The sequence below is a fragment of the Mus musculus genome, chromosome 1, assembly GCF_000001635.26.
Source record: "Mus musculus strain C57BL/6J chromosome 1, GRCm38.p6 C57BL/6J".
Taxonomy (NCBI): domain Eukaryota; kingdom Metazoa; phylum Chordata; class Mammalia; order Rodentia; family Muridae; genus Mus; species Mus musculus.
This window is the reverse complement of record NC_000067.6, coordinates 34076656-34090363: the sequence shown is the minus strand read 5'-3', so window position 1 is coordinate 34090363 and position 13708 is coordinate 34076656. Positions and strand designations below refer to the sequence as shown.

The following is a 13708-nucleotide window of genomic DNA, read 5'->3' as shown; positions in this document are numbered from 1 at the left end:
AAGGATTAGAAGGATTAGGAGGTGTGGTCTGGAAGTGGGTGTGGCCCTGTTGGAGGAAGTGTGTCACTAAGAGTGGGCTTTAAGGTTTTAAAAGACCATGCCAGACCCTGTCTGTCTGTGTGTCCTCTGTCTGTCTTCCTCCCTCCACATCTCCCTCCCTCTCTCTCTGTTTGTGGGTCAAGATACCGTCCTAAGTTACTCCTCCAGCATCATGCCTATCTAGCACCATGCTCCCTACCATGATATTAGACTAAGCCTCCAAAATTGTAAGCCAGCCCCTAAGTAAATGCTTTCCCTTACGAGTTGCCTTGGTCATAGTGTCCCTTCACAGCAATAGAACAGTGAACTAAGTTACTTTTTCCAGAAAACATTATATTTTTAAAACACCACCAAACATCTTAAGGAAAAAAAAAATGTTTCACACTTGGGTGCCATGGTACAGGTGCTGAGTGAAGCACCGCCACCCTGCTTACTTCCTCCATGTCCTGAACTTCTGAGGCCTTGTTTTTAATGTCTGCCTTCCCGTAACACTTAAATAACATGGTCTGATTTTTATATAACCCCTCCCCTAATTTAAAGGGACTGAAGAAAGCAAGAAGGACGCAGGGCCTCCCTGACCCCACTTCAGTTTCACCTAGAATATAGTCAACATTTCTAGCCAAGAGAGAAGAAATTCAACACAGGACTATTTTCTCAGAATTAACATTTTTCTCACCAAAAACTGCATATTCTTATTTTATAGTTCCCACTAACTGAGTTATGACCACATGTCCAACTAAAACAGCATTCGCTCCAGTGACAGAAACAGGTTCACTGCCCCACACACCATCCCCCTCTCATCAAATCTTAGGTGGACCAGACAGAGGGGATAGAGGGAGGCAAACGGCCTGGACTTAAGTGTCCCGGAATGTTTGTGGATATTTGCTTTTCCTTACCTCAGGATACTGTTGTGACTTCTAGACAAGAACAGAAGTCCGGCAGGGGTAGGGTGGGGATGGGGGTGGAGGGCAGCAGGGTTGCCCTGATGACTGAAGTGTGATCCCAGCAGCTTGAGTTCATGCTTCTCAGAGCTCTGAGAGGAGCCCAGCATGAGCTGCTCCTAAGTCACCCCACAAGCACACAAGCAGCCAGCGGAGGTAGGAGTCAGCCAAGGCCACATTCCAGCTTCCTACCTCCCTAATGTGACTCTACATTAAATAGGAGATAATTTTAACTTAATTTTGTTTTGTTTGGATGCTTGAGATTGAGCCCAAGGTCTTGTGCATGCTCAACAGGCACTCAACCATTGAACTATATGCCCCAACCAAGAGTTAATTTAAAATCCTGGCCTCTAATGGACTCCTCGGAATAAACTAGTCTGCTCTTACAGCATGAAGCAGCTACTCGGGGCATCAGTTTACTGGCTGTTTTATGTAAAATAGTTATTTTCTTACCCATTATTATAATTAGCATAATTAAGCCTTCAATCTTTGAGACTTTCATTTTATATCTATAGAAGAGCTGAGCATTAACTATACCAGGAGCTATTCCAGGTAAAAGAAAAGTCTGAACCCTGGAGATCTATCTAACCCTAAAGGTCACATATGTGAACCCGGCCGTCTAAGCCATGTCAGAGGGTTATCTCTAGAGGTGAATGACTCAATGTACACAATGTGATTACACACAGAATGCACGTTCTAGACAGACATAATGATATGGGACTTAAGTAAGAGTCTACAAAGCCGGGCGTGGTGGCGCACGCCTTTAATCCCAGCACTTAGGAGGCAGAGGCAGGCAGATTTCTGAGTTCGAGGCCAACCTGGTCTACAAAGTGAGTTCCAGGTCAGCCAGGGCTACACAGAGAAACCCTGTCTTGAAAAAAACCAAAAAAAAAAAAAAAAAAAAAAGGATGAGTCTACAAAATACATAACTAATATTTGGATGCTTCTAGTAAAATATTGTTATATGTAATCATCTAGCTTATAAACTATCTATTAAATGAGCAGCGCAGTGTAACAGGCCAGGCCCACACGGGCTCCTGCAAATGTCTGCTGCTAGTCTTATGGCCCTCTTGATAGCTGTCTTTGTGCTTCTCTCTGGTGTGACTTGACTACCAACATGGAAGGTACCACAGCTATGTGTGTTCAAGAACATTTGGGAAAACCAATACCCTACGCCCTTGCCCATCCCCAGGTCACCACACTGATGAAGGCTGAGGCCAACAGTGGTCACAGGGGCACCAGCTGCTTCCATGGCAGTCACTCTGAGACAGAAAACTGTGGGTCAGAATGGCAGCCATAGGCTCATGTGTTTGAGTACTTGGTTCCCAGTTGGTGGAACTATTTGGGAAGGATTAGGAGGTCTAGCCTTACTGAAGGAGGGATGTCACTGGGAGCAGGCTTTGAGTGTAGTATGCTTGCTCTCCCTCCCCTCTTCTACCTTCCCAGTTGTTTTTCAAGATGTAAGCTCTCAGCTACTACTCCAACATGAAGCCTCTCTGCCATGATAGTCATAAACTGAAACCCTAAGATAGATACAAATTAAATGCTTTCTTTTATAAGCAGCCTTGGTCGTAGTGTCTTATTACAATAATAGGAAAGTAACTAAGACAGAAAACCCTCTTGGAACTTACACTCAAAAGTCCCATACCATAAACCTGATTACAGCTCATCACTGCCCTATCTTGTGGAAAAAGTCCCAGTGCCTGATACATGCAGGGTGAACCAAAGGCCTAGAAGACGGCAGGTAAAACTCCTGGCCTCCTGCATCAACCTGTGGTGCATCTCCTCACAGACACCTCAGGTTTCAACGTCCAGCTCTTCTCAACGCAGCAGGTTTCCTATCAAAAGCGACTCTCGAGTAGAGAATAAGTGACACTCTCTCTCTCTCTCTCTCTCTCTCTCTCTCTCTCTCTCTCTCTCTCTCTCTCTCTCTTCCTCCTCCTCCTTCTTCTTCTTCTTCTTCTCTCTCTCTCTCTCTCTCTCTCTCTCTCTCTCTCTCTCTCTCTCTGTACATGACCATCAGAGTTTGGCACAGGATGCTGCTAGGTAATGTAGAGGAGGCAGAGACTGGGGTATCACTCAGATAATTCAGATATGTTCCTGACATTAAAATCATTTTTGTGTTTGAAATGGTGTCTCACAATGGAGCCGTAGCTGGCCTGGATCTCACAATGTAGATGACAGTGACCTAAAATTTATAGAGATCTGCCTGCCTCTGCCTCATGAGTAGTGGGGTTCAAAGGTAAGCACCACTATACCTGGCTAAAATCATATCTTACACTGTTCTTGCCTTGTACTGTATGCTCGTTTAACCGGAAAAAAGTCTTTCCACCCAGAAGGGTTCCCTACTGGAATTTCAGAGGTCCTTACAAAAATACAGGGAGAAAAAGTGACCAACAGTTAGCTGTAAAACCACATGGGCCTCACTAGAATCCAACAATAGAACGATAAGGAAAATCCTATGTACTTTTCTAGAGAGCGTCTATCAAATTCTCAAGGTGACACAGCACACAAATAATATTAATCTAAGAGCCACAGCTCTTTCTCACAGCAATGCAAACATAATCCTTGGGCACAAATAAAACTATTCCCAGCTTTTCTCCAATATCCAATCCCATTCTCACCCAAACCTCTGCTATCCAAACAAAAAAATACAAACCTCTGAGTGCAGAACAGGAATCTTGAGAGAAACGGTTTGTGCCAGACAGCAGCTTTTCTGAGTCCAAATGTGTGTGTGTGTGTGTGTGTGTGTGTGTGTGTGTTCCCCCCACCCCTGAGCGTGTACGCCCGTGCATGTGCCTGCGCATGTATGATAGATTCCTTTTTGAGACCAATAAAAAGCGCTTGCACTAATGTCACGAAACACACCTGTCAGGGGTACCTTCTCACCTCCACCATCATTACCCACAAGTCACACGCCCTCCGCTATGACAACAAAAGCATAACGTAAGTAAGTGCCTCAGTGTGTGTGCAGTTGACACTGGTTAGTGGTGTGTGGCATCCATAGCTCTGCCCGTGCACCAGAGCGTTCAAAGCTGCTCCAGCACGAGAGTGAGCGAGTGAGCGAGCGAGCGACTCACCTTCATGAGATGCTGATTTATCCATTTTGTAAATGTTTTCTTTTGAACTTTGTCCCGCTCATCTGGAAAACAAACAAACAAACATAAAATAAGGTTGGTATGACCCATGCACAGGATGCTCCATGTCTTGAAGTTAACAAAACTGGACTGTTCGGAGGATCTCCTCCTGTGTGTCCAGGGTCACTAACACCCATCGCCTGAGCCATCCGTAGGGAAGGAAGCACCATGGGCTTGCCCTAAGGGCTCACCTCTCCCTGCTGCTGTGCCTGCTGCCCAGCCGCTACCACCTACCACAGCACTGCCTCCAAACGGTTGTCTTACATCAAATTAAATGGAGAGAAGCACAAAGCAACTCCACTAGAGTCAGGAACAAGACTTGGATGTCAACACTCTCTGTATCAATAGACTACTTGGAGTCTTAGCGAGAGCAGTAAGACAAATGAAGACATCAAGGGGATACACAGCAGAAAGAGATAAGTCAAGTCATGGTCATCTGCAGATGACATTATTATGTTGTATTGTTATGTTAATGCTACCTATAAAATCCTACTACAGATCCCATGAGCATCTGTCTTCTGATATCTTCTTTGATTTCTTTCTTCAGAGCCTGGAAGTTTTATCATCATCAAATCTTTCACTTGTGTGGTTAGAGATACCCTGAGAGATTCTGTAATTTGAGGCTATGGTGAAAGGGGTACCTCCCCCAATTTCTTTATCAGTTCATGTGTCTTTTGTATATACGAGAGTTACTGATTGTTTTTAAAGTTAATCTTGTATCCAGCTACTTTGCTGAAAGTATTTATCAGCTGCAGGAGTTCCCCAGTGAAATCTTCAGGGTGATTTATGTATACTATTATATCATCTGCAAATAACTGTCCAAACAAAAGGAATCATCAGAGTCAACACAATCCCCATCAAAATCCCAACATAGTTCTTTATAGAGTTGGAAAGGACAATTTTCAACTTAATGTGGAAGAACGAACACCCAAGATAGCTAAAACAATCCTGAACAATAAAAACAAACAAACAAAGAAACAAAAAACGGCCAGAGGTTTCACCATTCCTGATTTCAAGTTGTACTATGGAGCTATAGTAATTCTTAAAAAAACGTTTGGCATTGGTATAAAAACAGACACATCGATCCATGGAATCAAACTGAAGAGCCAGACATAGATCCATACACACGGGCACCTGATTTTTGACAGAGAAGCCAGAAATACACTCTGGGAAAAAGACAACATCTTCAACAAACGGTGCAGGTCAAACTGGATGACTGCATGCAGAAGAATGCAAACAAACCCACACTTAACGCCCTACACAAACTCAAGCCCAGGTGGACCAAAGACCTCAATATAAAAGCAGACACACTGACCCTGACAGAAGAGAAAGTAAGGGACAACCTTGAATGCACTGGCACAGGAGACAGCTTTCTGAACAGAACACCGGTAGATAGTGTAGTTACTGCCTATTATTAAGATCAACAATCAATAAATGGGACCTCATGAAAACGAAACCTTCCATGAGGTGAAGAAGAGCCACTGTAGATGGGTGTATTAGTCAGGGTTCTCTAGAGTCACAGAACTTATGGATAATTTCTAAATAGTAAAGGAATTTATTGATGACTTACAGTCGGCAGCCCAATTCCCAACAATGGTTCAGTCGCAGCTGTGAATGGAAGTCCAAGGATCTAGCAGTTAACTCAGTCTCACGCAGCAAGCAGGCGAAGGAGCAAGAGCAAGAGCTAGACTCCCTTCTTCCAATGTCCTTATATTGTCTCCAGCAGAAGGTGTAGCCCAGATTAAAGGTGTGTTCCACCACACCTTTAATCCCAGATGAAAGGCATAGCCCAGATTAAAGGTGTGTTCCTTAACTCGGAGATTCAATCTTCTGGAATCCATAGCCACTATGGCTCAAGATCTTCAAACCAAGATCCAGATAAGGATCTCCAAGCCTCCAGATAAGGGTCACTGGTGAGCCTTCCAATTCCGGATTGTAGTTCATTCCAAATATTGTCAAGTTGACAACCAGGAATAGCCACTACAATCCACCCCTTGTCAACTTGACACAAATAATATCTCATGTTCACATGAAACAATAACAAGGTTGTAAATACGCCTAACATGATATAACTATCCCTCGTACAATCGCAAACGCATTAGTAAATTTACAATGGGCATTCATATTACTTTATAATCCTCGTTTCTGCAACTGGTTACGTGGCCTTAATTGGTATTTATAACTACCTTCCTCTACTACCCATTCTGTATTTCCTTCACCTTCAGCCAGCACCTCAGCAGGTCTTGGCTCTTTTCCTGGAGGATTGACCCATACCTTCATTCCTGATGGGTCTGCGTCCTTTGTCATCCTGCTTGGATTAGGCTGTTGTAGTTTCCCATTGACTTTAATCACAGGACATGGTAGTACTAAGAGACGCCCTAAGGGATCTCCTGCACTCCAGACATAATCTTGCTTACCACCATTGTGAAGAGGTAATCCAATTTCCCCATGGTAATCTGGATCTATCACCCCTCCTAACACTGTTATTCCTTTTTTAGCCTGTTGGTTTAAGGGCATTAGAAGCCCAAAATGACCAGGGGGAAGTCTGAGCTTCCAGTTCAATGAAATGTTTGTTGTAGCTCCTGGTAGGAGCACTCCCCTCTCTGGAGCCAAAACTTCTAAGCCAGCAGAACCTAGAGTTATGGGGACAGGAAGCAAAAATTTTCCTAGAGGGTCACTAGGAGTGATAGTAAGTGGAACTATTCCGTTTTCCACCCCTTGATTCCTGGACCCATGAATCCTGGCTATGGGTGAAACTGTACCATATATCGAGCGCTGATTCAAAGCATATACTGCCTTCTGAAGAACTCTGCCCCAGCCTTCCAAGCTGTTACCACCTAATTGGCGCTGTAACTGCGTCTTCAAAAGGCCATTCCATCTTTCTATCAGCCCAGCTGCTTCAGGATGATGGGGAACGTGGTAAGACCAGTGAATTCCATGATCCTGGGCCCACTGTCGTACTTCTCTGGCTGTGAAATGAGTTCCTTGGTCAGAAGCAATACTGTGTGGAATACCATGACGATAGATGAGGCATTCTGTCAGTCCGTGAATGGTGGTTTTAGCAGAGGCATTACGTGCAGGAAAGGCAAATCCATAACCAGAATAAGTATCTACTCCAGTAAGAACAAAACGCTGTCCTTTCCACGAAGGAAGTGGTCCAATGTAGTCAACCTGCCACCAGGTTGCTGGCTGGTCACCTCGAGGAATGGTGCCATATCTGGGGCTCAGTGTTGGTTTCTGCTGTTGGCAGATCTGGCAATCAGCAGCAGCTGTAGCCAGGTCAGCCTTGGTGAGTGGAAGCCCATGTTGCTGGGCCCAAGCATAACCTCCATCTCGACCACCATGGCCACTTTGTTCATGTGCCCATTGAGCAATGACAGGGATGGCTGGGGAGAGAGGCTGATTGTCCACAGAACGGGTCATCTTATCCACTTGATTATTGAACTCCTCCTCAGCTGAAGTCACCTTTTGGTGAGCATTTACATGGGACACAAATATCTTCACATCCTTTGCCCATTTGGAGAGATCTATCCACATACTTCTTCCCCAGATGTCTTTCTCACCAATTTTCCAATTGTGATCTTTCCAAGTCCCTGACCATCCAGCCAATCCATTGGCTACAGCCCATGAGTCAGTGTATAATCGTACATCTGGCCATTTCTTCTTGCAAACAAACTGTAATACCATGTGTACTGCCCGAAGTTCTGCCCACTGTGAAGATTTCCCTTCACCTGTGTCTTTCAAGGTTGTCCCAGAAAGGGGTTGTAATGCTGCAGCTGTCCACTTCTGGGTGGTGCCTGCATAACGTGCAGAGCCATCAGTAAACCAGGCTCTAGTCTTCTCCTCTTCGGTCAGTTGATCATAGGGAACACCCCATGAGGCTATAGGTGCATGCTTGGCAGCAGATGGCATTGTAACAGGAGTAGAAACCATAGGCATTTGAGCAACTTCTTCATGTAACTTGCTTGTGCCTTCAGGACCTGCTCTGGCCCGATCACGTATATACCACTTCCATTTGATAATAGACTGCTGCTGTGCACGTCCCACTTTATGACTTGCAGGGTCTGATAGTACCCAGCTCATGATGGGTAGTTCAGGTCGCATAGTGACTTGGTGTCCTATTGTCAGACGTTCAGTTTCCACTAAGGCCCAATAGCAGGCCAAGAGCTGTTTTTCAAAGGGAGAATAGTTGTCTGCAGATGATGGTAGAGCTTTGCTCCAAAATCCCAAAGGCCTTTTCTGTGATTCACCTACAGGGGCCTGCCAGAGGCTCCAAACAGCATCTCTATCAGCCACAGACACCTCAAGTACCATCGGGTCTGCTGGGTCATATGGTCCAAGTGGTAGAGCAGCCTGCACAGCAGCCTGGACCTGTTGAAGGGCCTTCTCCTGTTCCAGGCCCCACACAAAGCTAGCAGCTTTCCGAGTCACTTGGTAAATAGGCCTAAGTAACACACCCAAGTGAGGGATGTGTTGTCTCCAGAATCCAAATAGACCCACTAAACGTTGTGCTTCTTTCTTGGTTGTAGGAGGGGCCAGGTGCAATAACTTATCTTTCACCTTAGAAGGAATATCTCTGCATGCCCCACACCACTGGACTCCTAAGAATTTCACTGAGGTAGATGGTCCTTGAATTTTGGTTGGATTTATTTCCCATCCTCTGATACGCATATGTGTTACCAATGAGTCCAAAGTGGTTGCTACTTCCTGCTCACTTGGTCCAATCAGCATAATGTCATCAATATAGTGCACCAATGTGATATTTTGTGGAAGATCCAAACGATCAAGATCCCTTCTAACTAAATTATGACACAGGGCAGGAGAGTTAATATATCCTTGAGGCAAAACTGTGAAGGTATACTGTTGGCCTTGCCAACTGAAAGCAAATTGCTTCTGGTGGTCCTTATGGACAGGTACTGAGAAGAAGGCATTTGCCAGATCAATAGCCGCATACCAGGTGCCAGGAGATGTGTTAATTTGCTCAAGTAAGGAAACTACATCTGGTACAGCAGCTGCAATTGGAGTTACTACCTGATTTAGTTTTCGGTAATCAACTGTCATTCTCCATGATCCATCTGTTTTCTGCACTGGCCAGATAGGAGAGTTAAACGGAGATGTGGTGGGAACCACCACCCCTGCGTCTTTCAAGTCCTTGATAGTGGCAGTAATTTCTGCAATGCCTCCAGGAATACGATACTGTTTTTGATTCACTATTTTCTTTGGCAGAGGCAACTCTAAAGGCTTCCATTTGGCCTTTCCAACCATAATAGCCCTCACTCTACAGTTCAGGGAACCAATATGAGAATTCTGCCAATTTCTGAGTATATCTATCCCAATTATACATTCTGGAACTGGGGAAATCACCACAGGATGTGTCCGGGGACCTACTGGACCTACTGTGAGTCGGACATCAGTCAAAACTCCATTAATCACCTGCCCTCCATAAGCCCCTACTTTAACTGGAGGGCCACAATGTTTCTTGGGATCCCCTGGGATCAGTGTCAACTCAGAACCAGTATCCAGCAGACCCCGAAAAGTCTGATTATTTCCTTTTCCCCAGTGTACAGTTACCCTTGTAAAAGGCCGTAGGTCCCTCTGGGGAAGAACTGGAGAAAGGGTAACAGCAAAACCTTTGAGTGTCTTATCAAGATCCTTCCTCAGAGGAACCTGGCCACCCCTTCATTCAAGGGGTTCCGGATCTGCAAACTGTCTCAAGTCTGGAAATTGATTCACTGGCCGAGATTGCTGTTTACCACGATCTAATGTAGCCTTTCTTTCATTTGTTTGAGAATTTTTCTGCTTATACAGATCAAACAAATATGCAGTAGGCTTCCTATGTATTTCATTCCTGGAAACACCATGATTGATTAGCCAGTACCAAAGGTCCAAGCGAGTCATGCCATTATAAATTTCACCTCTCCTGTGCTGACCATTACTGGGTATGTTATTATAAACATTCTTTTGTCTACGCTGTCCATTATAATAACTAGGATCACCTTGTCTCCGGCGATTCAATGCTGCCACCTGGCCCTTGTTACCTCGGGATCCAACTAAACCCAGTGAATTTAATTCATCTAATTGAGCAGCAGCATCTCCAATGCTAAGATCTGGCACAAGGAAAAGGGAAAGAACAAAACCCTTCAAATGTGCTGGTGCCCCTCTCACCAATTTGCGTCTTATAGAGCTGGTGAAAGGCATATCTTCTGGACCTTCCCATTGTGGACAATTATGCTTTACACAATATATCCACTCTAGCATTGCAATTTCCCTAAGTCTTAAAATCCCTTCATCAACACTAAGCCACGGAATATCAGGCATCTCCAAGTCATTTCCAGTAGGCCATCTTTTGATAAACACCTCAGCCAACCATTCAAACAAACTTTTGACACCTTTTTTAACTATGCGAGCTTCCGTATTAAACCTAGAATCTCTACTCAGAGGACCCATGTCAATAAACTCAGCCTGCTCTAGTTTTATGTTCCTTCCACCCTTATCCCACACCCTTAAAATCCATTCCCACACATATTCACCAGGTTTCTGCTTGAATGAATTAGCAAACTCATTAAGCTCCTTAGTAGTGTAGCGAATTTCCTCATGGACTATACTTTCTACCTCCCCTCTAGGAGCCTGTTTTGCTTTGAGTCTGGTTACAGGTCTAGAAGAAACTATTGGTGGGCCGTGAGCAGACTCTGCAAAATTAATTTCCTCATGTGGGGAAGGCATTATTTCAAGAGGTGGGGCTGAGGGTACTACTTCCTCAGGTGGGGCAAACCCTTGAGAATCTGAGGATTCAAAATTCTCAGCTTCAACATGGTCTTCCCACACATCCCCGTCCCATGTTGTAGGATCCCATTCTTTGCCAATTAGAGCCCTTACTTTAACTGTCGACACACTCTGAGGCTGAGACTTGAATTTTCTCTGTAGTTCAGCCAACCTTACAATGAGAGTTTCTGTTTGATTTTCTGCAACTTGAGCTCTATTGCTACAAGAGAGAAGATTCTCCTCAAGGACACACTTAGCAACTTTTAGATCGTTTACTTGTGTCTGGAGCCTTTCGATTTTATCACACAACTCCTTCCTTTCATTCATCATTTTTTCCACAGATACTAAGAGCAGCCAGCCAGTAAAATCATTTTTCGATTTTTTCCCCATCTTGTAGAAAGCTTTGTGCACTGAATCACCTAATTCATTAAGAAAATCAAGGGCATTAGCTTCTTTAAGTTCGGAATATAGTTTCAACCATGGGTCTTCAAAATTCTCTGAGCTCCCAGGAGGGAGAGAATCTGGAGAGGTTTCAATATTTGAAAGTGCTGGTGGATCAACAAGCCAATTCCAGTATTTTAAAAGATTCATCCTTGTACTTCTGTTACTCTAGAACCACTCCTGGTACCAACTTCTGTATTAGTCAGGGTTCTCTAGAGTCACAGAACTTATGGATAATTTCTAAATAGTAAAGGAATTTATTGATGACTTACAGTCGGCAGCCCAATTCCCAACAATGGTTCAGTCGCAGCTGTGAATGGAAGTCCAAGGATCTAGCAGTTACTCAGTCTCACGCAGCAAGCAGGCGAAGGAGCAAGAGCAAGAGCTAGACTCCCTTCTTCCAATGTCCTTATATTGTCTCCAGCAAAAGGTGTAGCCCAGATTAAAGGTGTGTTCCACCACACCTTTAATCCCAGATGAAAGGCATAGCCCAGATTAAAGGTGTGTTCCTTAACTCGGAGATTCAATCTTCTGGAATCCATAGCCACTATGGCTCAAGATCTTCAAACCAAGATCCAGATAAGGATCTCCAAGCCTCCAGATAAGGGTCACTGGTGAGCCTTCCAATTCCGGATTGTAGTTCATTCCAAATATTGTCAAGTTGACAACCAGGAATAGCCACTACAATGGGGGTGATGCTAAACCTTGGGAGCTCTTGACTAACAAGCACAGGACTGAAACTCACTTAGTGACCTGTCACACATGCTGCCATCTTCTAAGAACAACCCAGTCCTTCTGTTTATCACGATCAGCCTACAGGAGTGTCACACAGTGCCAAGGAGACCCTCAAGTAGGGGTCCTGCAGCAGGACCAGGACAACAGCTCCAAGACCCTCAGTAACAACCCTGCAGTTGGGGAAAACTTGAGCCTGGGAAGGCGGCAGATTTCGCCACCTTCCGTACACGGTATTTCAAAAGGGAGTGTACCAGATTACACCACCTAATTTTCCAATTACAAGTCTCATGGCGACTTTCCCTCATCTTAGTCAGGGATCCTTAACACTGAGATTTATATTTAGGGCACTGTTGCTATGACAAAAAAGGGGCTGTCATCATTCCTGTGTATTAGCCGGTTGTTGGTTGTGTGCACTGCACGGTTACTATACTGAATCAAGTTTATAGCATTTCTCCAGTCAAAATGATCTTATTTACAATCAATTTTAAATGGAAGCACACATTTACATTCACCTCATGGAATGCAAAGTAGCTGAAAATATAAAAAAACACCAAGTGCAAACAACAGAATTTAAGGGGAAAAAGAATCACATAAAGAGCAGTTATTACCGCTCACGCTGTTCCCGGTAAAGTTCAATGGAAGTTAACTATGCTCAGTGCCACCCTCAGCAAATCCCAGTGCTACACACACAGAGGTATTCTAGGCACAGCCATACACAGGGAAGTTCTCTCAGGCAAGTCAAAAAGTAGTCCAGACTCTACCCACATTCCTCAAGGCACCCCACAGTCTGTCAGCTCTCCCCAGGCAGCCAAAGCAGGTAGCACAACTTTCTTATCCAGATTCCAGGATCTGCAGGGGGGCGGGGGCGGGGGCGCGGGGGGGTGGGGTGGGGTGGGGGGGGACAGGGGGACGACGACATCGAGGACGCGTACTAACCCATACAGCACATCAATCCCACAAGCTGCGCGCTCCAGTCCTGACCGCTTCTCACAAGCTGCCCCATCATTCTGTGGAATCGGGAATCAGGAATCAGAGCAGACGGGCCCTGAACTCTCCCTTAGGAAGTGTGGTGTGTCAGCATGCTGCTTTCTCCACAGAAAGGAAAGCACTGACGAGACACTCCTACTTCAATGGAAACTAGTCCACACCCCCTTTTAAACAAACACTTGCAAGCCAGAGTACTTTGCAACTGCTACTGATAAACTGTTCATTTCTCTTAGGAAGGGAGCTATCAGAAGTCTCTTTAAAGAGAGCCCTCCATCTTTCTTCCCCCTCCCTCCCTCTTTTTAATTTTTGAGAGTGGACAAGGAGGTAACATAGAGGATATCAGATTTTATAGCAGAAGCAACTGAATGTTGTCTTCTAACACTGCAGGCAGGGTACCCTTATAGTAAAAGGCAACTCCAGCTGACTTAGCTCAGGGCATGCTACATACATGTGACTTGGAAAGCTCGCCTTTATACACTAGACATAATCTTCAGGGAGAAATATGACCATCAGAACACCATCAAATGTTTCTGTATGTATTACTCCATATGGTATGTTCACTTGAATTTCAAAGCAAATCTCTGTGTTGGGTGATATGTAAACTTGAGAATTTTAGGAACCAGAGCCTACATATACCCCGTGCGCACCTATGATTCCTGGTTGGAG

The 13708-nt window shown here is 44.7% G+C and overlaps 1 protein-coding gene across 30 annotated transcripts in view; it reads right to left on the bottom strand.

The window, feature by feature from the left end:
• Dst (dystonin) overlaps positions 1 to 13708 on the bottom strand; it is a 400775-nt gene that overhangs the window by 218299 nt on the left and 168768 nt on the right. For 28 of the 30 annotated variants that reach the window (XM_006495666.4, XM_006495690.4, XM_006495691.4 and 25 more), the window contains one exon: positions 4061 to 4122. In XM_006495666.4, the coding sequence (XP_006495729.1) occupies positions 4061 to 4122 (62 nt within the window). Of the gene's footprint in view, positions 1 to 935; positions 1737 to 4060; positions 4123 to 12991; positions 13226 to 13708 lie in introns of those variants that run through there. The other 2 variants (XM_017314750.2, XM_006495679.3) reach the window with 2 other exon arrangements.